Source organism: Symphodus melops, assembly GCF_947650265.1.
Source record: "Symphodus melops genome assembly, chromosome: 2".
NCBI classification, from domain to species: Eukaryota; Metazoa; Chordata; class Actinopteri; order Labriformes; family Labridae; genus Symphodus; species Symphodus melops.
In genome coordinates this window covers 8584455-8609191 of record NC_136692.1, presented here as the reverse complement: position 1 = coordinate 8609191, position 24737 = coordinate 8584455, and the positions used below count along the sequence as shown (strand labels likewise).

Genomic DNA, 24737 nt, shown 5'->3' with positions numbered 1-24737 from the left:
GTGTTTTTCTAACAAACCCCCCCCCCCCCAAAAAAAAACAGTTGGCTGCAGGGGAATCATTCTGACCAATATGATACAGTGTTTCGCTCGCTTTACGCCCTTTGTACACTGGCTTGAAGCGGGTTTGAATTTCACCTTGACCCTTTGCTTCATGTAATCTCCCGCTGGCTCTGCAATATTTTTGTTCTCTCTTCAGCTGTCCAATTAAAAAAAAAAAAAAAAAAAAAGGCAAACATGTCCTGGGGAAGATAAAACAAAATAGAAAAAAAAAAAAACAATGACTCTCCATCCAGAGAAGAGTTGTACAATAATTCAATATTTGTGTATTTGTGTTAACTTAATACGTTCTTTAGGAATTCATGTTTTTCAGTTTCCCTTGACAAAGCATTACTCCACCCCATCCCAAAAGACATTCACTGCACTTTCCAGACTCAGATATTCTCAAAAACAGACTAGTACTTTAGCAAAATTCTGCTCTGAGGATGAATTCACAAGTATCATCACGTGCAGTGTGCACGGTTCTAAACTTAGAGGACGTTCTGTTTCCTAGCCAGCGTGGACTCTTGCCACAACACAGATCCTATGAGAAGAAACATCAAGTGGCCTCATGCTGAAAACATAGATTTACAGTGATATTCTATGTGTTAGACAAATAACAAGTTACCACACATCCCTTGAATAAATATGTTCTTGTGTTATTTCAGACGGATATACATCACTGATGCTAGAAGGTATGTACTCGTATTGATCTGCTGAGCCTGAAAAACACTATTTAAGACTGAGCTTTAAGAGGAACATGCAACTTATAATGATGTGTTATGAACCACTGCAGGCTATTTTGTGTGCCCTACGAAACCATGAGGGTATGAGGTGACATACACAGGTGACATTTTGTTTTTTCATTGCATGCCATCATGCACACAATCAATGGATAAATCCAATACTCAAATAATCTACTCATGTTGTTACAGCTGCCGTCTACTTCTTCACAGCAGTAAGGTGGGTTTATAAAGTTTACAAAGTCCAGCTGTTCCTTGTTGTTATGCATCCTGCAAACCAAGCCTGACAACTGCTCTCACAAACTGAACTGAATGTTTCCATTCTGTGCACGCTCATCCCCTTCAAATCTGATCTCTGTGCTCGGTCGGAGCTGTCAAATTCAGGGAGTAAGTGGCACAACACTGGCATCTGTGGGGGGCCGTGTCAACATCTTTTGGCCTGCCACCTTTGTAAAAAAATGTTGCAGCCCGCACGGCTTTTAGCCTCCGCCTTGCAGTGCTAACTCAAGAATACATAAATGCTGGCTGGACTCCAGCCCTGCTGGTCTCTCCGCTCAGCACGGATTTCTCACAAAAACGTTTGGGTGCCAAAGACAGGGCCTTGACAGAGGGAAAAAAAAAAGGGATTCCCCCAAAATTCTTTGTTTTAAACTAACACTGTCACGAGAGAGAGAGTGAGAGTGAGAGTGAGAGTGAGAGTGAGAGTGAGAGTGAGAGAGAGAGAGAGAGTGAGAGAGAGAGAGAGAGAGAGAGAGAGAGAGAGAGAGAGAGAGAGAGAGAGAGAGAGAGAGAGAGAGTGAGAGAGAGAGAGATATCTTGATTGCCTTTAATACATTCCTATAAGATGAGGATGCCTTATCTGCACTGTTAGAAACAGTATGAGCTGGTCTTACCTTGCATCTCTTTACTTATTCTTTCTGCATGTCTTGGCACAGCACAGATTTGTATTCTTATTTAGAAAGCGGGACAAGAATCAAGGGATTACAGATTGGCCACAAAAACATCATGTGCCCTTTGGCGGGTTCAGATGAATCACTGCTCTGCCCAGCTGCATACCAAGGGAAAAAAATGTTGCAGTTCAACACAATGTCAGCAAAACATAAAACAATACATCTTAATCATTTCCATAATTCTGTGGAGTCAGGGCTCCACTTTTTTTTTTAAACAGCCATATTAGTACAATTCTTCATCAAGAGTCATAACTGTTGTCAGGATGTGGGGGGCTGTAATGTCCACACGCTGAGTTTTACGTGTTAGTGTTTTACAGTAGATGTTGGTTTTCTGACAGCCATCAAACTATCATTTGATCCGGGGTGGGGGGGGGGTCTGTGTGCACATTTCACAAATGTTCAATGAAATCAAAATCGCCCAGTCCTACTTTTCACCATAGAAGAACATTCACTTTCGATATATTTTTGTCTTTATATTCTTCTTGTTGTTTTTGTTTTTAGCTGTGTGCACTTTAAGGTGAATCCAAGTAATCTTGTTGTACACTTTGTATAACGACAATCAAGGCATTCTATTCTATTCTAAGAACATTCATTTTCGATATGCAGTACTAGTGAAACTGAAAACACAGCGGTAACCGTGTCCTTGATACCTCAAACCAACAACGTTTACTGCAAATGTTTAAGATAAATTGTAAAATCATGCTAAATGTTGGGTACTCTAACTCAACACATTTTAAAACCTGGATATAAGACGAACAACAACATCTGACCCCCGCGCACCCCGTGCATCGTCAGAGGGATTGGGCCCATGTGAATACAGTGAATGGAGGTCTCTAAATGATTTGTTTATTATTCAATGCTCTAGAGAAGCAGCTACAGACAAAACACACACTCACTCACACAAACACCAAGCCCCCCCTATAGCAGTGTAAGGCTACACCATGAGGGTGAGGAAAACGGCTAACAATGAGATGCAGCAAACGGAGCCACGCCACAATCCATACACAGCGCTCTTATGATGAGGGCACCTGGGTGGGTCCCTTCCACATCACGGCATACACACTGAAAGTAAATATGACACCTCGTCTATTACACTGTTCACCAGAAACAGAACCTCATAATACACTCTGAGCCCATTTCATGCCCACAGAATGAGAAATTCCAGATAGATTAGTTTGTTAGAGGACGGGAAAAACAAATACTGAGGCGACCAAGGAAAAATGCCTTAAATAGTTTAGTTTTTAAGAATGCATAAAGAGTATAATAGGCGTCTTTACGTGTGACTGGTTCTTCTATTCTGAGCAGACAGTGAACATTTGGGGTATAAAAATGTAATATGAAATGTAAAGTCAGCAGACATGACGACTGGTTAAAAAAAGGGTAAGAGAAAAAGGGGACACAAAGTGAAAACCTGAAGAGTACAAATAATATCAAAACATAAAAAGATGACAGAAGGAGAGACATAAAAACGACGAGAACAAACATAAAACACACACACGAGTGCTTTTTACTCTGACGCACTCCGTGAAGTGTTTCCTGTAATTACAAACAGTCTGAACATGGATTACACAACACGCCAAGCCACAAACTGTGCAAAAGAAAGTGACAGATGTTCTGAGCATGTCTCCAAAACAAAGTTTCATGTTACTGCTTTAAACTAGGAGGTGCTAATTGGATTGGACCAAAAACACAGTGAAAAATACACATCAGAATACAACCTCGTTTTTTTGTTTTTTTTTACACTGCATCCTCTTTACACATGTTAGACAAGTAAAAAATGCTGATCTGCATATGAACATCTGTATCCGTATCTTCATTTTGACTTTCATAATTCTAATGCCACCTCTAAATTAGACCAATATCGGATTTTTGGGGTTGATGCCTATATCGATATTACTACAGTAGCACATTTTTGTCACACCTTTATCTGCTAGACAACTGCAAACAACTATACATACCATCTATTAAAAACATCAGGGCATCCGCCAATGTCAGAGTCTATGTTTGCAGAGCTTAAACTCTGCTCTGTTGTGGTCCTTCGAGAAAGCAAATGTGAATGTGAAATTGTGCTGTGGCTGCATGCTAATACTATCGCTATATATTACTTACACTAACAAGATGCTAAACACTTGATGTAAATCAGCACACAAGCAAAATAAAATAAAAAAAATAACATTCTCTATGACGATCATAGTTACACAAATAATTTGTGAACATTTGAGAATGCAGATTGTTGAGTAAAAAATAAAAACATATAGTGCATAACAATCTGTTTTGAAGACGTTACCAGTTTCTTTTTTGGTCTTAAATTTTGGATGCTGTGTTGCTGATGGAAAATATCATTGTTTATCGTTAAGACTGAACTTCTGAGTCACATCACTTTGAAGCCAAAGTAAAAGCATGTCAACAACAACACAGAAGTTATTACATGCAATCTGTTGCAGCCTTTAAATGTCATCTCCACGTCCCAAACCTACAAGATTTGAAAAAGACACAGCATGTTTTACTGCTCTCAAAAGGGAAGGCGGGCAGGGAGAATATTAGCTTTAACATTCTGCTCAGGGCTCAAAACACTAATCAGTAATTAATTACGAGTGGAATGAAAGGGCGTGCAGAAAACTGTATAATCCAAGCCCAGTGATAGCTGGTTGAAGGTAAGGCAAATTGTCCCTCCGCTCCATCCCCAACCCGCAATGCCTCAGCAGAGATTACTGCAGAAAACAAAACTAAGCAGATAAATGAATATGCATGATATGACATTTGCAAGGAGCTCATCATGAAGGCAGCCAGTGGCTCTGCATTTAAATGGGCACAACTCAAACATCAGTGCAAATAGTGAATCTCTGCGGTTTCCCTCCAGGGAGTTCAGAGGTGTTTGAACTTGAATTGCAGAAATAAAGTGCCAATTATCCCTCTAATTGGGAGTAACAAAGCTGGCTGCCTGTTGTGTTTACTGCGTATCCTTAACTCTCCAATTTAAAGGCTGTAATGAGTTCAATTAATGGAGAAAGAGAGGAGTGATTTGAGAGTCTCAGCCTGCTGTCTGGGGGCAATAATCTCAGGGGAATTAGGTGTTAACCAAATGTCAGCTCACAGTACACTCCAACATTCCCACTATTCAATAACATTTGAAATTGCATCAATGTATTTGTATTAACATATGCTCCCCAAAACTCTCTGATCTCTAGTTTTAATAGCAGCCAGCTTGCCTTTAATTACGCAGCTCATAAAGACACACCTCTCCTCAAAGGCATCCCAAAATCTGAACACATATTCCTATCTTTCTTTGGAGAACAGAAAAATGTATCCACAACTGAGAGAAGTACCCAGCTTATCATGTGTTTTTTTTATTTTTATAAATCAATATTACAGCTGGTACAGTTCTTTGTTTTTGGTAAAATGCTTGAAAAACTGTGTATTACCGTTTATTAAAGCTACATTGTGAATGTATTGCAAGTTAGCAAATGTTGCACACAAATGTATGTCCAAACAAACGGAGCATGACTGTAGGCCCTTATTTCCACTTTTAAGTCTTAATTTTAATTCAAAAAGTTTTAAATGTACAGTAAAAGACTTGTGTTGAAGGTGATGATAGTCTGTCTGGTCTATTGGCTCTTTAAGAATTGTTGCAGCTCCTACTCATCCCCTTTAGCGACATTGAGACTCTTAAATCTTACAGTGAACATGGTGGAATAAATGATTTATTACAGGCACCTGAAGCTTGGGAGTTTATTTTTTTTTTCAGAGAGAACAAGATCAGTAAATTTATTTGAGTTTGGGATTAGTCCAGTACTCTTACATCACCGTGGACTAGCATTAAGTAGAATTTATTCATGTAAACATAGGAAGTGTCTGAGGCCAAAGTCAACAAACTTATCTACCAACTCTATGATCCCTGGCATTCTATTACAAAAGCTTAAAAGATGGCAAGCGTGTTGTCAGACTCTACTGAATAATCTGGTGGTATGCCTCGTCATTGCCCTATCAGTTGTTTGAAGTCACACATAAACCCAGAAAAGTGTAATTTATTTTGCAGGAGAACACAGCGAGGAGAAGGAGAAGGGGAGAGAGGATCAGTCAACATTATCTCTTAACTAAGCGGATACGTTTAAAAGCAGGCCAGCAGTGACACAGATCTGTGACAGATCCTGCTGTGTGTCTCTGAGCTGAGCTTTATTCAGCCTGACAGCTGGATAGGGGAAAAAAACTGCCGCGTTCACGTACTGAATGTTTTGGAGGATGACTGAAGTGAAGTGAGACAGGGAGATGTTTGTGTTCAAAGAAGTACGTCAAACCCAAAAACAAATTCAACAAATTAAAACTTGTCCTCGAATTGGAAGCACAAACACTTGTAATTGTTTAGTGGAATTGGATATCAAGTAATTAATTTAACTAAAATACACGTTTCTACATCCTTGCTCGTGTTGTACTTCCTCTCTGATGTACGTCGCTTTGGATAAAAGTATCTGCTAAGGGAATTGCAGAATAAATAAAATCTGCTATTTTGAAGTATGAAAGCTTCCATGCCAGTCGAAATCATTTGAATTGATAAAAACAGTCTCTTGTATATTTACACAGGTTGACCTGGGATACAAGGAGGATTTTTATTTGTTCATTCAAGACTAAAAGTTCATAGGTGGAATATACAGTTGAACTCGAAACAATCCAAAAAAAACAATCACTGCACCAATCACAATGTGGATGTACCACTTCATCAAACCCTCACCTCTCTCCTTTGAGGGCAAAAGTTAACTTTGCACCTGAAGGGGAAAATTCATCATATTGTGGCAGAGTACAATTGCCTTCAACTAGAAGATGCCACACACACACAAAAAGGAAACATGTAGGAAATATGCTGGGAAAAAAGCTTGTGTTATTGGAGGTGATTCCAAGGTGCATGTAACCTTTGTTGGGAACCTCAATGTACCTCCACTCATTGTGTGGAAAACTGAATAGTAGTCAAAAACACAAAACAAATCAATATGCAGTGATTTCAAAAGAATAAAATTCACACTAAAAGAGTTGGGCTGATTTTCGGCCCGATTCCCCCCTCCTGACCAAAGGCCCGATTATCTGACGATTCCAAATATTATCTTTTTGGAAGTTCCTGTTGTGTGAGGTGTGAGAAGTGTGAATGTAATCTCCTTGATCTGCTCGGAAGACGATAAGGGCCGCCCCGATTTGAAATTGTAAATACTTAACATGTTCAATATTTACGATCAGAAAAACACAGAATGCAGATGAGCAAGGACGCTGTGAATTGTCATGTGGTATAGAACAAGAGCCATTCAGGAAGCAAACTTAATGAAGCAGGAAGCGCAAAAAAAAAACGTAACGTTAGAGGTGGGGCAACGTTTTTTGGGCTACTTAAAACTCCTGTGAGGAACTTTCATTTTGTGTTGATTTAAGTCTTTAAAACTCTATGCCGATCTTATCCTGTATATCATAAATAATCTCATTCTACTTTATTTTAACACTCAAACATAGCATTCATCGTAAGTCTTTGCTGTAAAAACTAAAGTGTGAAAATAAGGGCTATTGACTCATCAGAAACCAACCCGGTGGCAGCAGTTATAGATGTCAGGACGTCAATATCGATTTCAGCCCGTTTCATAACCAGTTAAAAACTCCATACAGGAGCTTTAAAAGGCAGAGGACAGACCTGCAAACGTACCACAGCAAAACACACCACTCAATGACGACAGGCATCAAAACATGCAGCAGAACCAGAGGAACATTAACAGTCATTTCAAAGCAGTTTCTACAAGCGATTCAAGTATTTTCCTTCCTTTTGGCCGTTTTTTGCTCTTTATCAACTCCAGAGAGAAACATTCGAGTCCTAAGCTGTTATGTTCCCCGGCTAAAAAGCTCCACAGATCTGAAGGAAACTACACATCACATACAATGTCATTACAAAAATACTGATCGGAACAACATTTACAGGAGTGGCTACCACAATCTCTAAAAGAGATACAACTATCCAAAAACTGCTAAAAGTCACTTATAAAGTCTTTGTGCTACATGAGCGATCATCTTGTTTAATCTCCTGTAATGACCTCCTGTTGAACAGATTCTAATTACTTTTAATACGACTATACGAAAAACTATTTCCTTACACATCTCCCCCTGATTAAACCCCATTAAAGACTTTGTGAACTGCAACGTCATAGTGTGATTACATTTGAATGAAACACCAATAAAAGCCAAGAGAATATTTTTCAATCTTCCATTATGGAAAATCAATGATTAAGTGCAGCAGAGAGAAGCTGAACTGTGTCCTTAGAGCACTCGGTCAATATTTAGTCAAAGACAATTCATAAAAATGTAACATCAAGTTCAAAAGTGTGGACTCTGGACTCAAATGAGGCCCATTATCTTCATCTAACTTCCATAACTTTGAGATTTTATGCCTGAAAAGAATTACCAGAGATCCAAACTGATTCCATAATGGATGAAATCGACAACATTGTCTTACAGCACATTTCGCTCCTTTATTTCCAAGTCGAGGAAAAAGTTAAGGATAAAATAAAAGCACCCATCCACCTACATGATTCAGCAATGCTGTCATTGGATTGATACGCTTTGATGCATCTTACAGGTCTTCTTATTCCCAAACTAATATGGTGAGGGGTGTCTGGAAGCTAAGCACAACACATGTTGAACTACTCATTAGATTTACGCTCGGCACAGAGAAGCGTGGGCAGAGACCTCTGCTGTGGCTAACATTTCTGCTGGGATTGAACTTTTCAAAGAAAATGATGTTGCAGAAGGATGTCCGTGAATGAGGAAAAGGATGTGTTCCAGCTCATCTGAAGCAACATAGTTTCCTAAACCACCTTTAGATTCTGTCCAGGATGCCTTGAAACCACTAAACACTCCATCGACATTTTAGTGCTGAATAGTCAAGTTGCAGAGATTAACAGTTGCTCGCTACTATGCTTCAGTCTGGGTCTTATCTTGAAGTACAACAAAAGACATATTGACCACAAAGCATTCTGTATCAAACACTCAAACAGATTTCCTGCAAGGTCTTATTTTTTTTTATAAAAAGATTGATCTCTTAATGCCTCGGTCATTGGCCTCCGTCATTGTCGTCCTTGGTTGGCCCATGATGACAAAACCTTCGACCAAGTCACAAAGTAAAATCAGAGTTGTTTTCTGCAATCCTGCAGACAAACGGATGATGACAAAAGGAAACAAAACCTCTGTGACTGAGGTACAAAAGCATGTTTAGTTTACCAGAGACGGACACAATTCATCCTTCATGTTTAAGATGGCTGGCTCACACTGAAGAACTGAGAACTGTCATCAGTTCCTGCAGACAGTCTCTGCATTACTGGACGTTTTAGCACCTTTTGGCTAATTGGTTTTTTTTTCTGGTTCATAAATAAACTGATTTCAGCCACCAAAGGCATCTGTTAATATATACCTGCCTAGAAAATCTTCGACAAAGAGATTCTACTGGATATGCTAAATGGTAAATGGACTTGAGCTTGTATAGCACTTTAATGTCACACTTACCCATTCATACCCATTCACATGCATGCAAGTCACCATCAGAAGTAACTAATCCATTCATACACCGCCACAAAAGCAAAGAGTAATGCAGGGTTAAGTGTCTTGAGCAAGGACGTGTTGATGAAGGAGCTGGGGATCGAACCTCCGTCATTCAGACTGAGAGATGACAGACTCTACCAACTGGGCCAAAGTCGCCTCATATGCAAACATGCAGATCACTACTTCCAAATAAGTTCATTAGTAGTGCTTTTATAAAAAAAAAGAAGAAAAAAAACAAAGCTGTTTTTTTTTTTTGGCCCTGAAATTTGCCAGAATTGATCAGGCTCTGCTGATTTGAGATCATGCCAGCTCAGTGAGACTGGAATTTTTGCATAAACAGCACACTAGAATCAAGAAACATGGAAAGGTTTTTAGAGATGTTGTGCGTGGGTAATTTGTCCAATTATAATTTTATATCTTCTTCAGAGTTTTGTGCACGTATGAAATTGTAAAAATCACATTGTGGTGTCGTAGGGAGACTTTTTCTGGGCCTGGCACAGTAACTTCCATGAGTCAACACTGGAAATCTAACTTATATTGTTGTTGTTTTTTAATCTAATGGGGAAGAATCATGAGTGGGATACAAGCTGGGGAAGTGTATCAACAAATACTGCACCTTGTAAATGGTTTTCTTCAGCTTCTAAAACATCTCAAAGAAAGTCACAGCAGTCACGTGTGGATATTGTGAATTCTCAACCCTCTGTCTGCTGTATGTGAAGCAGGGCAACAGAGACAAACAGCCAGTTTTCACTCCAGCACCTCAACTTCTGTCAGACTCTTGTAACCTAAGACAAAGACGCGGCAACTCATCTTATCTCCTTGTACCAAAACAAACCCTGGAGGAGCTAATAGCAGCATGTGTGAAGCATGACAACTATGCACTTCCAACCCCAGCCCTCTTTTTTTATGCCCGTTTGTCTCTGTGCCCCCCCCCCCGAGCCGATAACCCTCGTCTCTCTTCAAGCTGTCTCACCCCTATCTCAGTCTCCCACTGTCACACACTCCATCATTCTAGCCTGCCCTCACCGCTGCCTTCCTCCTCCATCTATTAAGTGAAGTGCCGCAGATGAGACATCGGCTGCTCTGTACAATGGCCCCTGTATTCATATTGCTGTTTACCTGTCTGCAGACAGCCCCTGACACGATTTACTGAAGCGAACCTCCAAACAAAGAGGGCAAAAATCTAAACAGCTGTCGTGCACAGAGGTGCCTTTGTTCCTGTACAGCGTGCATACCTGAGCAGCAGAATATAACAGGACTTACAACCACTCAACGCGGATTAGAAGGGTCAAAAAGGGAAAATAGAGGGCATATTTTCAGAAGATGAGAATTTAAAATGTTAAATGGTAGTCTTAAGACTTCAAAAAGTAATAGATTCTTTAGATGTTTTCTGTTCACCTGTCTTTTGAAATTCAATCAAAAAAAAAAGTAGAAGAGCTGGTTTGAATCTTAAAGTGTGTTTGGAGGTGCCTATGTATACATCTAATGTAAACAACTTCTTACCCCTCAGAGGTAAAGCAAATAAAAAGGGATTAAAAAAAAAAAATGTGTTCACACTTCAGTAAAAAATGGATGCGATAACTCAAATTGAAGCTGAAAGTCAGCACTTCATTTTTAAATTCACAGCTGTGGAGTAAAGAGCCAAAACAAAGCTCCCTAAATAGACTGAACTGCATACGCACCTTGCTGAAAATGACAAGCTAATGTATATAAATTCAACCGATTTAAAAACACTTGTGTTTGACATTTGTCTTTTCAGGTATGGAAACATTTATGGAATTGACGGGGAAAAGTGCTGCAATTTCCCTGTTGTACTGTCCACGTGGGTGTGTGTGCAGCCATTTGCGTAAGCTGTAAGAGCAGATAGATGGGAGAGCCCACGCACTGGGGCACAGGACAAATTGGCTGCCTTTCGTCTCTGCATCTCTTTAATTACACAGGACTGAAACGCCGGAGCTGCCTACCTACCGGCCTAATGCTGCAGAAGGAGATATCAACAGAGCAGTTTATCATGTAGAGTGTCGACGGAAAGTGGGACAGCTAAAATGTAGTCTCTCTCTCTCTCTCTATGATTCCAGCTCTCTGAATAGATATGTAGCCCACATTGTCAAGAGCACTTCTGTAAGGGAGTCAGTGGGGCTTTCTGGGACAGAAAAGAGGTTATTAAGTTGTTCTTTGGAAATACATTAATAGACCACAACTGGCTTTACAAACGACATCCAGTACAGAGCAGTCGAGAAAGAAGAACGATATTTCTGTCTTCCGTTGTTTTGACTCTACTCCAGCAGGTTGAACTCGAAGTGATACGCGGTCATTTGAAAGACTGCCTTTCACTAGAACTAATACGTCTGCGTTTGAGGGTGTTGAAGCGTGCCGAGCCCTCGGTAATGGCACTCATAGTTCTTCATAAACATTGTTCTCCGAGTCTACACCAATGAAGAAGGAACATAATGGGAAATCTATGAAAAGGTAACGAGAGGTGCTCAAAAAAGGGGACACTCTACTTAAACAGCTGCCTGTGTTGTGTAACTATGAAACAGGATAAAGTTAAGGCCCTGTGTCCACCTTGTGGGGTTTTTTTTTCTTCTGGGCAGCAGCGTCTTTTTTTCCAGTCGTTTTTAATGAGGTGAGAGCGTTTGTGTCGCCTAGCATCTTCTTCCCGACACGCCGCCTTTTTTGTGCGGCCGCTCCGAATCTTTCAACTTTTCAGAGAGGCGCTGTTGACGTCAGCACCATCTTTTCCAAATATATGACATCCCCTGTAGTTTGGCTGCCGACAGATCGTGTATTGTATTGTACTCACATCCTCTCTGCTCTGTGTCTGATTATGTAAAAAACAATCTCAAATATTAAACATGCAGTAAAAACTTTTTATGTTTATGTTTTGTTGTCTTTTTAAACATTGCATGTAAGGTGTCCTTGGGTTTTTGGAAAGGCGCCCTCAAATAAAATGTATTATCATTCAAAATAAATAACGGGGTAGTGTTGGTCCTCCAGCTGCCGTTGTTAACATACTGTTGTCATGGAGACAGGACAGTCATGTTCAGAGCTTTTCTAAATAATTGCATTTTTAATAATGATTATTCAACCAAAAATATTTGTCCAAAGTCTATCAATTGATTACATTTTAGTTCATTATCTAACCTACTAAAAATAATTCATGTACTATCTTGTATGAGATTTAACGGCTGATTCTAAGAATGGATTCAACATTTCTGAAGTTTTGCTTGTTAAACTTTTTTCCTTTTTTTTTTTTTTAAACCTAGGTCCAAACTTTTCGCCAGAAATCAAACAAGTCTGAGGTCATTTGCAATTCATTCTTGTTCATGTTTGGTTTCAAGGATCTTGGAGAGTTCATTAAGAGGTTTCTGCAGCAGTAATGAAGTGAACGCGAAGCCTGCACCGACACCGGAGATGAAAGAGGAAAGAAGCTGAACCTAAAGATCCAAATATAAAATTCTTGTTTCACGCACCTGTGTGTTCTAACACGTGGAAAAACACACCAGGGAGTGGAAATGAAGGGAAGCAAGAAATCAATGTTTAACGCCACCATTAACAGAAAAGGATGTTATATCAGCATCTTTACCGACCTCGTCTATTTTTCTAATAACACCACCAAAGATAACAAGCTCCTGCTCTGCATGTACTCAAGAGTGTTTAGCATCACTACAGACAGACATCTCAGTAATAAGAAGAAAAGCAATGCAGGAGAGAGAAAGGAAACAGAGATTTCTTCTCTGTGCTTCGGCAGAGCCACCTGAGGCAACAATTAGCTCCTGCTCTCGCTGCAATCAGCACCCACTAAGTTCCATGTTGCACGTCATTTGTTTGCGCCTACAGTACATGTGCACATTTGTGTTTCTCCTGAGCAAAGACAGTTATTTTTCTGCCACCGACATAAAATCAGCTAAAACATGGAGATAAGCACTTTAAAATTAATTATGAGGCCTCAAGGGGAAGCTCATCCAGCTGAGGCTGAGCTGAGAGCTCTGCCATGTGTCAAGGGCTAATGTTTTTGTTTCAGGGGGGGCGGTGAGGTGCCACTGAAAATCACCAGGCTACAGTAGGAGTTGAAACCTTCTCCAAATATTTATGCACATTCCACACTCTGGCTCCACATACAGTATCGATTATAGTTGTTTTTCCTTTTAATAGATCGCAAAAGAGAGTGAACAGAGACGAGGCCGATTAACACGATGACAGGAGGAGATTTAAGAAAAGGTGGGAATGGTGAAGGTAGAGGAAAAAAACATTTTCTCTGTTCTTAAAAACAGACAAAATGGTTTTACAAAGCTCAAGCTGGAAAAAAAGAGAGTGAAAGTCAGAGGGGCAGAAAAGGACAAACAAAAATGGAGAAGTCAAAAAAAAAAAAAAAAAAAAAAAAAAAGGAGCCACAGGGCACAAATTTGACTTCACCTTCAGTTGGGTTGATAGCCGTGGGGAAAGTCTCCCATGGGAGGGTCCAGGCAGGGCGAGGATGAGGAGCAAACACTGCCTCAATGCCATTTTCCTGGAGGGGGGGGAAACGCACAAACACACATAAATACACACGTTACCATAGAAACCCCTCTTCAGCCTTGAGGTTCTATGGTCCAAATGGTTGTAATGGAGTGATTTAGAGAGAACTGTTCTTGAACAAGCCCTTTGTCCCCTTACTCACGCTGATCTGAAGCTACGCCTGAGGAGAAACTCTGCTGGTGCTCTGATTACTCCCTAAAGACAAAGCAAATGTGCCACCAGCACAGCACAGCACAACCCCCCCGCACAGCTTGATACTCAAGTGTGCAAGGTAAGGCACTTTCTTTTCAGTTTGTTTCTTTGATGATAACAGAGTTAGAATTTAGAAGTATGCGCTTATGCCTATAAAGGCTAAGAAATCAGTGTGGAGTATTATTCAGCTCGACGTTTGCCTTCACATGATTGATCCTCAGCTATAGTCTTATTGAAAGCTCCTACATGCCTAATAATAATAATTACAACATCTTCTACTTCCAAGTGTAAAAGGAGCTGTGGTGCAGGAAAGATATCATTCACATGTTGCTATAGAAGCATCGGCCAGTTACTGTACAGTACTGTACTGGGCTGAAATAAAAAGAATTTTGGCATATTGGAGGATTTTCCCTTTAGTGAAAGTGTTGGAGCCGTTCTACAATTACTGTTAGGTCATATTTGGTTATCGCAAGGAGCCCGACCATTTAAGTGGACAGCCAAAAATGTCAGCCGATATCAAGTGTATTAGCTACTTTTATCGAAGAGATGCGCCGATATCATTAGATTCAGTCCCCAGCGGAGTGCGCTTTATGAATTACAACAAGCATCATCACTCCCCAGAGTGTGATGCGGTGATGCGTACTCACTCTCCAGTTGAGAGACCATCTCGTCTTTGTTATCCTGTATATCTATTTCTACAAATGTTTGATAAATGCATTTGAGGGATCAACACAATAAACACGTTTTCTTATCCATCTCCACACATCGGAATGAGATCCCAGAAAGACATCAGCCGACATATTGGTATCAGTCTTTTTCTCTCCCTTGTCTTGACATCGTTATCGGCCCAAGAAATCCCACATCAGTCAGGCCCGAGTTATCGCAGCAACATTTGTTTCTGTTGCAATGCCTGAATCCTTGATGACAAATATAAACAAACCATCGAAGATAGTTTGAATGACGTAGATGTCAGAATGCCTCAAATGAAAGCAAATTTCCCAGACACTGAGGTTTATGCAATGAATAAATAAAAAAAAGAGGAAACTTGTAATTTAGAGACCAGAAAATATCCATTATATGATGTAATGAAGAGCAATACAACAGCCCAACAATACACAGTGTTTTACTGACAATATTTCACTTTTGCTGAAACGACTACTCTGACTTTTTTTGTGTCGAGACAAACTAAAGCGGAGAAATTCTACATTACTTTATGTAGCCAGCATGAAAGGAAAATGTGTAGATCACTATTGTGGAAACACATGGAATTCTTGAGACTCATCCAGACTGACTTGTTGTAAATGGAAGCGCGTCCTTTGAAAGACCCGTCAATCAGTATGTGACCAAAAAAGAGCCGAGGTTTAGTCCTGCATATCGGCCGTAAAATGTTGGGCTACCCTTTGTTTACATTTGCATCACGGCTTGTGTCTCTCCAGCTCATTGCACACTAATGCGCAGGCACTTTGACTGGGCTGCATCAGTGTGCGTTAACTGGGGTGAGAAAAAAAAGAGTAGAGTTTATGAGCCACTTATGCTGTGTTATAATGTAGCAAGATGAGCTTGGTGCCTCTGGTTAGCAGCGGTGAAGGATCGCGTGTCACCACGTCAGACGGCAGACCTCCGTCTCCATGCACTTGCCAAGGGACACACAATGTCATATATGAGGATATGCGCACACACACACACACACACAAAGCACATTGCCAAGACAACACAACAGCTGCAGTGCAGACATGATGGTGGCGACACGCAGCCATCCTTGTAATCCCTTCAGGCACAGAGAGAATGGTGGCCATTGTTTTTGTGTGTGTGTGTGTGGGTGTGTGTGTGTGTGTGTGTGTGTGTGTGTGTGTGTGTCTGCTGCACACATTCCTCTCAGTTTTAAAGTCTGATTTCCACCTGCCCTGAAATCTGTCATTTGAGCACATCTGTGGCCAAACGAATTTCATCTGTCAACATGGCATGTAGGAGACACGTCCCATCCTGACCACCCAGCTCACTCAGCTTCACCAAAGCTCCTTATCTCACCCTCCTCTTCTCCCATTTCTTTAAAATCACGTTGTTACAGAAACTTAGCCAGCAGGAAATTCGCAGCGAATATCTTCGCTGAGAAAGCAGAGCAACGGCGCCGAGCGAACAGTCTCGAAGGCTCGGTATGAGAGGTTAGTGAAGGGTGAGAGTCCTTCTGAACAGCTGCTGGAAAAGCCGGTCCAAAACCTTTTGCAGGGTTAATGTTTCGTACGCCATAAATTTAAGAAAGGTAGAAATGTATGGGTTTCTCTGCGAGTGTGGGGTGTGTCTTACCAATGCCTCCTGAGGGAACTGCATTTAATGGCGTGGACATATTATGCTGGTTTTGTGAGCCTCCTTGCCTCTGTACACTATGATTTTCAGCCATTACTATAAACCACTTATAAAACTAGCTATAAAACTTGGTTATGTTTGGGACTAGATACAACTTTTTTTTTTTTTTATTGCACCTGAACTGGGGGTAAGCTGAATGTGCACCGTCTGCACTTTCTAAGTGGCAACAAGATCCTCTGCGAATATGAATCTTGCGTTTTATAATGCTCTGAGGACAGTGAAATACTATGATTATAAACAGATTCAGTTTTTTTTGTTTTTTGTTTTGTTTTTTTAAACGGATGCTGGTTTGTCTAGTTTGATAAACATATTTTCATATAAAACAACCTCTGTGAGAGGAAAATCTTGTATACAGACAAGCATCCTACAACTTTTCCCACTTAAAATGTTAATTCTGTGACTGGAAGCACTTAACATTCAAGCACTTGCAGAACGAGGAAGAAAAATTCAACAATTAGGAGGGTCTGCCAGGAGCCAAAACATTAAGTTCGAGCGACATTCTTAAAGGCACAATCAGCAGAAAATGGCTGCATGAAATTACAGGGATAACAGATAACAACCAGTTGGAGGCTGACAAACCTCCTATCTTTCCTCTGAAGGGACACCGGGAGACTGCTCCAGGTATTTAAAGTGTTTGTTAAAGCAAATACATTTGGAAACCGCAGAGAAGATGTGAGGGAATGTTTACTTTGAGTTTAGTCAATGTAGGCCGTGGACCGCCGACAAAGGGAAGCTGTGAGGTCATCTCCGGGCTTTCTTCTTGCTCCAGTGGACGAGCTGGGTTGTCCTCTGCTGACAGCACTGGGATGCTGGATGGGGGGACTTGGGGGATGGTCAGAGTCATCCCACATGCCTTGGCTGCCCGGAGGACCCCAGGAACCTCCTGGACACGGCTGAACCAGCGCAGCAGGTGTGGAAGCTGACGCAGAGTGTTTGCAGCATGGGTTTGGAGGGAACACTATCAGAGACAAAAAAAAAAAAAAGGTGAAAGTTAAAAAAAAAAAAAAAAAACTTGAGCTATTTATTAAGGGTCTCATCTGGCCTGCCATCTCCAGTGGAGCGAGATGTCAGGCCATGTCAGGTTCCAACAGAATTCACTCATCACACTGGTGGACATGGACACAGTGACACGAGGAAGGGCCTGACAGGGGAAAAAAAAAAAACATCAGAGCAGTGTTGGCAGGTAGGGAGGGTTAACGACACAAACAAAAGACGTGATCAGAGGAGCGGTGCCACAGTGTGCGACTGCGTGTGGAGGACAGAAGAAAGAGCTCGGAGACAGAGACACATGGGGGAGAAGGGGGGGGGGGGGGGGGTGGGGGGGTCGCTCTGCAGCAGGACGAGCGATCGGCCGGAGCTGCGTGTGTCGCGCACAGTGCTGGCCGCTGAGAGGAGACACGCTAGGCTGAGTGTGAAACTGGAAACCACTGGAGCACAGCTGACTACTAAAAGCCTCATTGTGAGAAACCAAAGTTCATTCCCACAGTCGAGGAACAGTTGGTGACGGCTGGAGGGTGAAATGGAGGTGGGGAATACATCACTGCCCGACTGTTTAGAGTTCCCGATCAATAACTCTGTACCACTTAACTAAACAGACGTGGTACTGTCATAGTCTCCTCGGCAGGTACTTGCTTTAACTGCAGCTACAAACTTTACTTCTAAATTATGCAATTATTTTACATTATGAATATTCAGGACAGATGCTTTTGAAGTCTTGCAGACTTTTTTTTTTTCTTTTAAGTTTAGAGTTTTGAGGTCAACATAAGAACCCACCAACTCGTAATCTGTTGCAAGGAGGAAAAAACGTTCCAAAAAAAAAAAAAAAAAAAAAAGTCATTGAAATGCATCTCAGCCTGCATGCATTTGAATAGCAACCCTCCCTTACACTGTTATCACTCTTTGCCAGGTGCCTCTAGACCACCTTTGAGAAAATCTGAGCCAAGTGTGCAGCAGCAAGTCCCCTTAACTGGAGTTTCTGTCTGGATGCACTGTCTGCTGCTCACCCTGCCCGGGGCTGTCCAAATCAAACGTCATACAAAACAGGAGAAGTTGTCTTAATAAAGACATAAAAAATCCCCCATGAGGAAGGGTCTGCAGCCCGAATGGCATCTTCTATAGAGTGCGAGGTTGACGTCAGACCTCCTTTTCATGGTGTGTTTCTGGTTGTGTTGAAAGACAAAGCCTTGTATGGCTTCACTTGGTCGCTCACAGTACCATAACGGGTATTTAGCTTACACTAAATGTGTGAAGGTCACAGTTTGTCAACTCATTGAAAGCTTGAAGCGTCTACAGGAAATTCAGAGGCAATCTGAAAGTTAGACGAGCGTTTGACATGTATTCATGCATTTAAACGAGGGGAATCAATTAGATTAAGGTCTTTTGCCACAATGCTTCATGAGTGACAACACTGACATAAATCATGAACATCAAGGTCCTTACCAAGTAGTGATAGATGCATGGCAGCAGCACCACATCAGTTAGAGTGAAGTAAAGTCCTTCAGCGAACACATGCTCCAGAGGGGGCAGGTCTGTCGTCTTCACTTTCCTGATCTCGGAGTTCTCTCTGGTGGTTGAAGTCGGAACTGAATCCACAGACAGCTTAGCCAGAGCCGCCCTGAGCTCGAGTCCATCACAGACCTGAGGTGACAGTCCTGGTTCAGACTCACCGTCTGGATCCCCTCGGCCTGCTTTGGACGATCTCGTTTCATTCCGTCTCTGCTCTTGGAGTTTCTGTCTGCGTATTTTGTCATCATTGTGGACTTTGACAGGCTCTGCTAGCCTACGCTCTAAGGTGAGGATAGAGAGAGGTAGCTGCTGCAGTTGATTTGAGGGATTTTTGAGGAGTTGCTCAACAGCAGAGGGGATGCCGATTTCACACAGGCGGGTCCACTTGCTTACCTGAAAGCAAGGAAAGAAATATTTACAGGAAGTATACAGGAGAAGTCTTTAAGAGCAAATTAATTGAATCTGATTGAAACCAAGTAAAGTTATTCTTAAATTTTCTTAAATTCCTTTTCATGAAATGTGGAAACTGTTTGACATATTGACACAAAATACTTGTGCAACAAGGTACACAAACAGAATCAGTATGAGGAGCTTTTTTTTGTAAATCAATAAAAAACAATCTGGATTCACAGCAGCAGTCGTGTCAGGATGTCGGTGCCAGTTTGAGGTCAAACCTCCGAGGATTTTGCCATATGCCACAAGATCAAATAATACAGGAACACAGAAACTTGTGATAAGGTCATTATTGTGAGGTTTCTCTTTTCACCTACAAAACCATAAAAGAATGGAACAATATCCCCCATGAGCTAAAAGTGTATACTGATGTCCATCTGTTTTCAAGAGACATCGAGAAATGGATTGTAAATAACCAATCATGTTCTCATTAATTGTGTTTTCCTGCAAGTGTTTCCTCTTAATATTAAGTATTTTAACAATGTAAACATTTTAAATGTAGCCTTTGTGTGGAGTCACAGCATGTGTGTATTGTGATATGATATGAATTTATATGTTTTGTTGTATTATGTATGTAGTATTTGTTGACCTGCCCAGGGAATGCAGATGGAAATGAGCAAATTGGTATAATCTGGTAGGAGGCATCTCTTCTCTATGAGATTAATGTTATTTTTGTACACGGTCGCTTACAACTTAACTGATAAACTACACTTCATCTTTGCTGGTGTAAATCACTCTGGCACGTCATTTCTCTCCTTGACACTGACCTCAGCACATGCTTTCAAACACGTCTTCTTGAATCCCAGCAGTGCCAAAACATCATTTCTGGAGGGGTCAGCCTCTAAAGTCTTATTGATGATGTGTCTCAGGACCACAGCCAGTCCTGCCCTGCACAGACTCCCAGTCTCATCCAGCACAGCAGGGAGGCGGCAGCCCCTCACCAGCTGGGGGGCATCCTCCACTTGAATGTCAGACACACCTAAAGTGTCTGGTAAGTGGCTCTTCAGTGACAGAGAGCTGACAGGTTTGGTGAAGACCAGAAACACTTTGAAAGACCTGCACTCGCAGTAGGAGAGGAGAAACAAGGCGACGGAAGTGTGCAGCGGCAGACGTGGCTCCTCGTTTTGGCAGCAAACTTCCAGATAGATGGATGGATGCTGCAACTCTGCCTCTGTGTGCTTCATTGCAAAAATAAAACAGTACTGTGGAGTAAAAACAGACAGAGTACCATTTTTAATATGATCCTGATGTATGCCAATGTATGGTGGCAACACCTGTTAGCTCAACGAACATTTCTGGAGCGAACTATTAAACGTTATTCACATATACTTACAATAGCTTTGATAACACGTACATGAACACCGGCAAATGCGATACAACCACGTTGTGTTTGTACCCGCTTCCTGGGACAGTGCTGCTTCTTCGATCCTTGTGCTACAGCTAGGCTAGCTCTTCAGCGCCATCTATCGGATCTATTAATTTACCAATCCACGTTTTTTTAAATAAAGCTAATATGTTACATTCATTTCAAATAGTTAACTATTAAACTTAAAAGATTGAGTATCAAATACAGAGTGTAAAGTTGCGTTGTGTTCATTTTAATGCAGCTCACAGGGTTCCGTGCGTTTATATGACGGACATATTTAGCGGTTACACAGGTCATAAGAAAAGCCTCCGCCTCTGCTGTCGGGTGATTTTGTGGTAACTCTTGTTTCGCCGTAAATTCTTAACAAAACGCCATTATCTGTGTGACAGGGAGGCTTTCACCGTGAGCAGGACTTGAGGTAACGTAATACCACTGAAAACTGTAATCTGTGAACTTGATTTTATAACTGACAGCTGATGAGAAATGTAAGTTTAGCTGCTCACTGTTTATTGTTCTCACTAACACCGTCACTTAGCAACCGTAGTCACTTAATGTATCGTGTCGCTTTCTTTATATTAAAAACAGGCCGACAAGGTCAATTTAGTGGGGTTATTTTGGAGTCATCCGGAGGGGCAGGCTAGTTTCAGCTCTTCCTTGAACAGATGCAGTATAAACTACAACTCCCACAACAACAAAAAAAATAACAATGACGGGGCACGTGCACCTTTCAATCAGCTCGTCAAGATGAATAAAGTGTCAAAGTGAACAACATCTGAATTCAGAGGCTTATCTTTCATTAGCTTTGAAACAAAATTAAGTCTATATTAGCCTCCTCTCTAACTTCATCTGGTATTAACCTCAGAGAATGTTGTGTATTCATGATTTATTGTTGTTGGCATAATTTCAAGTGTGAAAGCTGCAACACATTGTTCCGGACTAGACTGCACTAAAGAAAAGACATTTTCCAATTCATATTTAAATCCTTTAAAATATTTAATGTGCATGTCCAATCGATTATGAAGATGATCTAATAACAAAAAAAGGCTTCACAAACCAACACCGAGTTGTCTTTACTGCAGCTACAGCTTTTGTTTTGTCTTTTTTAACGTGTTTATATATTTGCCGATGTAAAAGAAGTCTGAAGTCTGACATTATTTTATGATTCCCAGTTGAGGCCATGGCTGGACCGGTCAGTCTGGAGTTGGATCCCATCTTCCTGAAGGGACTAAGTTACCTGCACTCCAAAAGTAAAGACTCAGCCGAGAAACTCAAAGCTTTACTCGAAGATTCCCTTTCAAGAGGAAGCGACTCGTCTTACCGTTTATTACAGAAAGTAAGATCATCATCACATGTTTAAGGCCATATACCCTATGTCTTTGTACGTCACCATTGTTCATTTGTCAGTTTTATCAGCTGCTATGTAATTTTACAACTCAATGCTAAGTGTTCTGTGTCTTTTCCTGTGTTCTCAGGATATAGAGGTGTCCAAGGGGTCTGTGTCAAAACTGAGTTTAAGCAAACAGGACTCCAAGTCCTCCTCAAGCTCCTCGTCTTCCAGCAGCAGCAGTGGCAGTAGCAAATCCAGCTCAGAAAAGAGCAAGAAAGAGGCGGAGAAGAGACCTGCTGAGAAGGTAGGAGATGCTGTGTGTGTCCGCATGTTGTGCTCTGAAAGACTTAAAACTCAACTCTTGTTGAAGCCGATAAAACACAGACATCATACGAGGAAAACAAATCCTCTAAGATAGATGTGTCTACTAATTTGAATTTTTCAAGCCTGTTTGCTGCCTTTACTTTCGCAAGTGCAAGATATGTGAAAGCCATCAAGACATAATGGGTCATGTGCAAAAGGATATTTAACTCTTATTTTGTAAAGAAAGTCAAGATGGCTGAAAGGAAAAGGTTTTTTTTTCATCCAAATGTATTGCTTTTCAATCGTTTTTCCTGCATTATAGTATCAAAAGTATCCGCTTGCGAGACGAATAAAGGATTATCTTATCTCAAAAGAACAAAAAACATCCCTGTTTGAGTGCTGGTTGCACGATAAAGGGTCCAAGATTCCAAATAAACGAAAAATAAAAACATGCATGAAGTGGCAACAAGTTAACTATGTTGTTCCTCGTCTTTCCCACAAACAGGTTCGAGTTGATTTGGGCGATGCGGACCCTCCGAAAAAGCCTCGTTTGGAGAAACAGGAGAATCGTTCGTCACCAATAACCGTTCAGACGAGCAAAGACCTTCTGCCAAACATCAACGATGATGAGACCAACGCCGACGACTTTGCCATGGAAATGGGACTGGCTTGTGTGGTTTGCAGGTATCCTCGTGAGCCTTAAGTTTAACTATCAATATTTTTATTCTGCTTTATAATTTGCGAATAGAAAGATAAATGTGAATATTAAACCAGCGTGCATTACCCTTCACATTTTGACTTGGCTGTGGTTTTTCTTAACTACGTAAGACAAATGACAGTGACCATGGGGAACCAACTGGTCGAGTGCCAGGAGTGCCATAATCTGTATCACCAGGACTGTCACAAGCCCCAAGTGACAGACAAAGAAGTGAATGATCCTCGGCTGGTGTGGTACTGTGCCCGCTGCACCAGACAAATGAAACGCATGGTGAGGGGAATATTTTTCTTCTAATCATTTATACATGACAGATCACTCTCTTTTGACGTTTATTGATTTTATACAGTTGTTTCCTCTGCCTAAAACGTATTCTATCTCTGTGTCCCCCCCTAGGCCCAGAAACCTGCACAGAAGCCGTCCCCTGCCTCTGCATCCTCAGCACCGGTTGTGAAAGACACCATGGTTAAGAAGACAGAGATGAAAGCCAAGCCTGACACAACCAGCACCTTCCAGGCCTTCAAAAGAGCGGAAGTAAAGGTATCTGTCCACTAACCACTGGAGGTTGCAGATGTGTGTAGATGTGTATCCTGTAACCCCCCCCCCCCCCCCCCAAAAAAAAACAAAACTAAAGCCTGGCGAAGACTACAGGAGTTGAAAAATCCTACCTGACTTTGAACTGTTGGTAGCATCACGTACAAATGAATTCTTCATTCACATCAAGTTATGTGCTTATGGTCTTCATAGACATGTTTGTTGAATAAAACCTTAGTTGGTGTCTTAAACTGTTGGAATGTGATGAACCGGTGCAGCACTGATGTAATATGTGTTGACCGTTTATCTTTTCAGGCATCCACAACATCCGCCAACCCCACAAGCAGCAGCTCCTCCTCCTCCTCAGGCAGTGGTCTGACTGGCTGGGCTGCATTTGGTGCCAAGACAAACCCATCTCTTCCTGCCAGCTCCAAACTGGGTCCCTCAGGCCCGAGTGGGAGCCACAAGACCTTGACAGCTCCCTCTGGTCAGAAACCTGTCGGTCTGTCTGGGCTTGCAGGAGCCAAGTCAGGACTTGGAAGTGCAAAGATATCTGGGAGCAGTAATGGAAATGGCTCTGGCCAGGTTCCCCTGAAACCTCCTCCCCCCCTGACTCTGGGGAAGCAGCCGCTGAACCGATCGGCAAGTGGGGAAAATCAAGGGAAATCATCAGGTGGTGGCTCCCCGAGCAGCTCCCAGGTTGGGACAGGAGGGAACGGAGGCAATAACGGGGGAGGGAACGGGAACAATGGGAACGGGTCAAAGGCTGCGCCGGGGGACAAAGCACCAACATCCCAGGAGTCCCAGCTTAACGCCATGAAACGTTTACAACTGGTGAAGAAGAAAGCGGCACAGAAGAAACTGAAGAAATGAGCAGAAGTTGAACAAAGCGAGAGATGTGAGGAATTTGAAAATAAAGCGTTTATGGAATTAGTGCCAGAGCATTCTGTTTGTATCAGGAGAGCGTCTGTAACTCCATTCAGTCAAATAATTGAATCTTTCTTTGTGTAAATGCTGCTGGACTCTGTGCCTCGTTCTGTCTGATCGAACCATTGAAACATTTGACTGTCACCTTCAAGCAAACGCCATTAAATGTCCTCCTATTATAAACTGGCAGCAGCATTGACTAAGTAGCGAGTGGTGTTATTGAATAAAAAACAATATTTCCTGTGAG

General features: G+C 41.5%; 2 protein-coding genes across 2 annotated transcripts in view; one reads left to right on the top strand and one right to left on the bottom strand.

The window, feature by feature from the left end:
• The window catches only part of gstcd (glutathione S-transferase, C-terminal domain containing), a 49916-nt gene extending 29157 nt beyond the window's left edge, over nt 1-20759 (bottom strand). Inside the window, exons 1-5 of the mRNA XM_079337167.1 lie at nt 20652-20759; nt 20086-20520; nt 18800-19258; nt 17049-17318; nt 13703-13796 (exon numbers count right to left, since the gene is read on the bottom strand). Of these exons, the coding sequence (XP_079193293.1) occupies nt 13703-13796; nt 17049-17318; nt 18800-19258; nt 20086-20502 (1240 nt within the window). The 5' untranslated portion in view covers nt 20503-20520; nt 20652-20759. The remainder of the gene's footprint in view (nt 1-13702; nt 13797-17048; nt 17319-18799; nt 19259-20085; nt 20521-20651) is intronic.
• Nucleotides 20760-20968: 209 nt separating this feature from the next.
• Nucleotides 20969-24673, top strand: ints12 (integrator complex subunit 12). The gene is made up of 7 exons (XM_079337170.1): nt 20969-21102; nt 21854-22017; nt 22157-22315; nt 22820-22998; nt 23143-23302; nt 23426-23569; nt 23879-24673. Exons 2-7 carry the CDS (start codon nt 21862-21864, stop codon nt 24434-24436), a joined length of 1356 nt encoding a protein of 451 aa, XP_079193296.1. The 5' UTR covers nt 20969-21102; nt 21854-21861; the 3' UTR covers nt 24437-24673.
• Nucleotides 24674-24737: the final 64 nt, after the last annotated feature.

What these genes read in the sequence shown, in the direction of transcription:
- ints12 (XM_079337170.1), top strand. Translation starts at nt 21,862, where the DNA reads ATGGCTGGACCGGTCAGTCTGGAGTTGGATCCCATCTTCCTGAAGGGA. An exon ending in CCAGACAAATGAAACGCATG is followed by an intron (nt 23,303 to 23,425) that starts GTGAGGGGAATA and finishes GTCCCCCCCTAG; the next exon opens with GCCCAGAAACCTGCACAGAA. An exon ending in TCAAAAGAGCGGAAGTAAAG is followed by an intron (nt 23,570 to 23,878) that starts GTATCTGTCCAC and finishes TTATCTTTTCAG; the next exon opens with GCATCCACAACATCCGCCAA.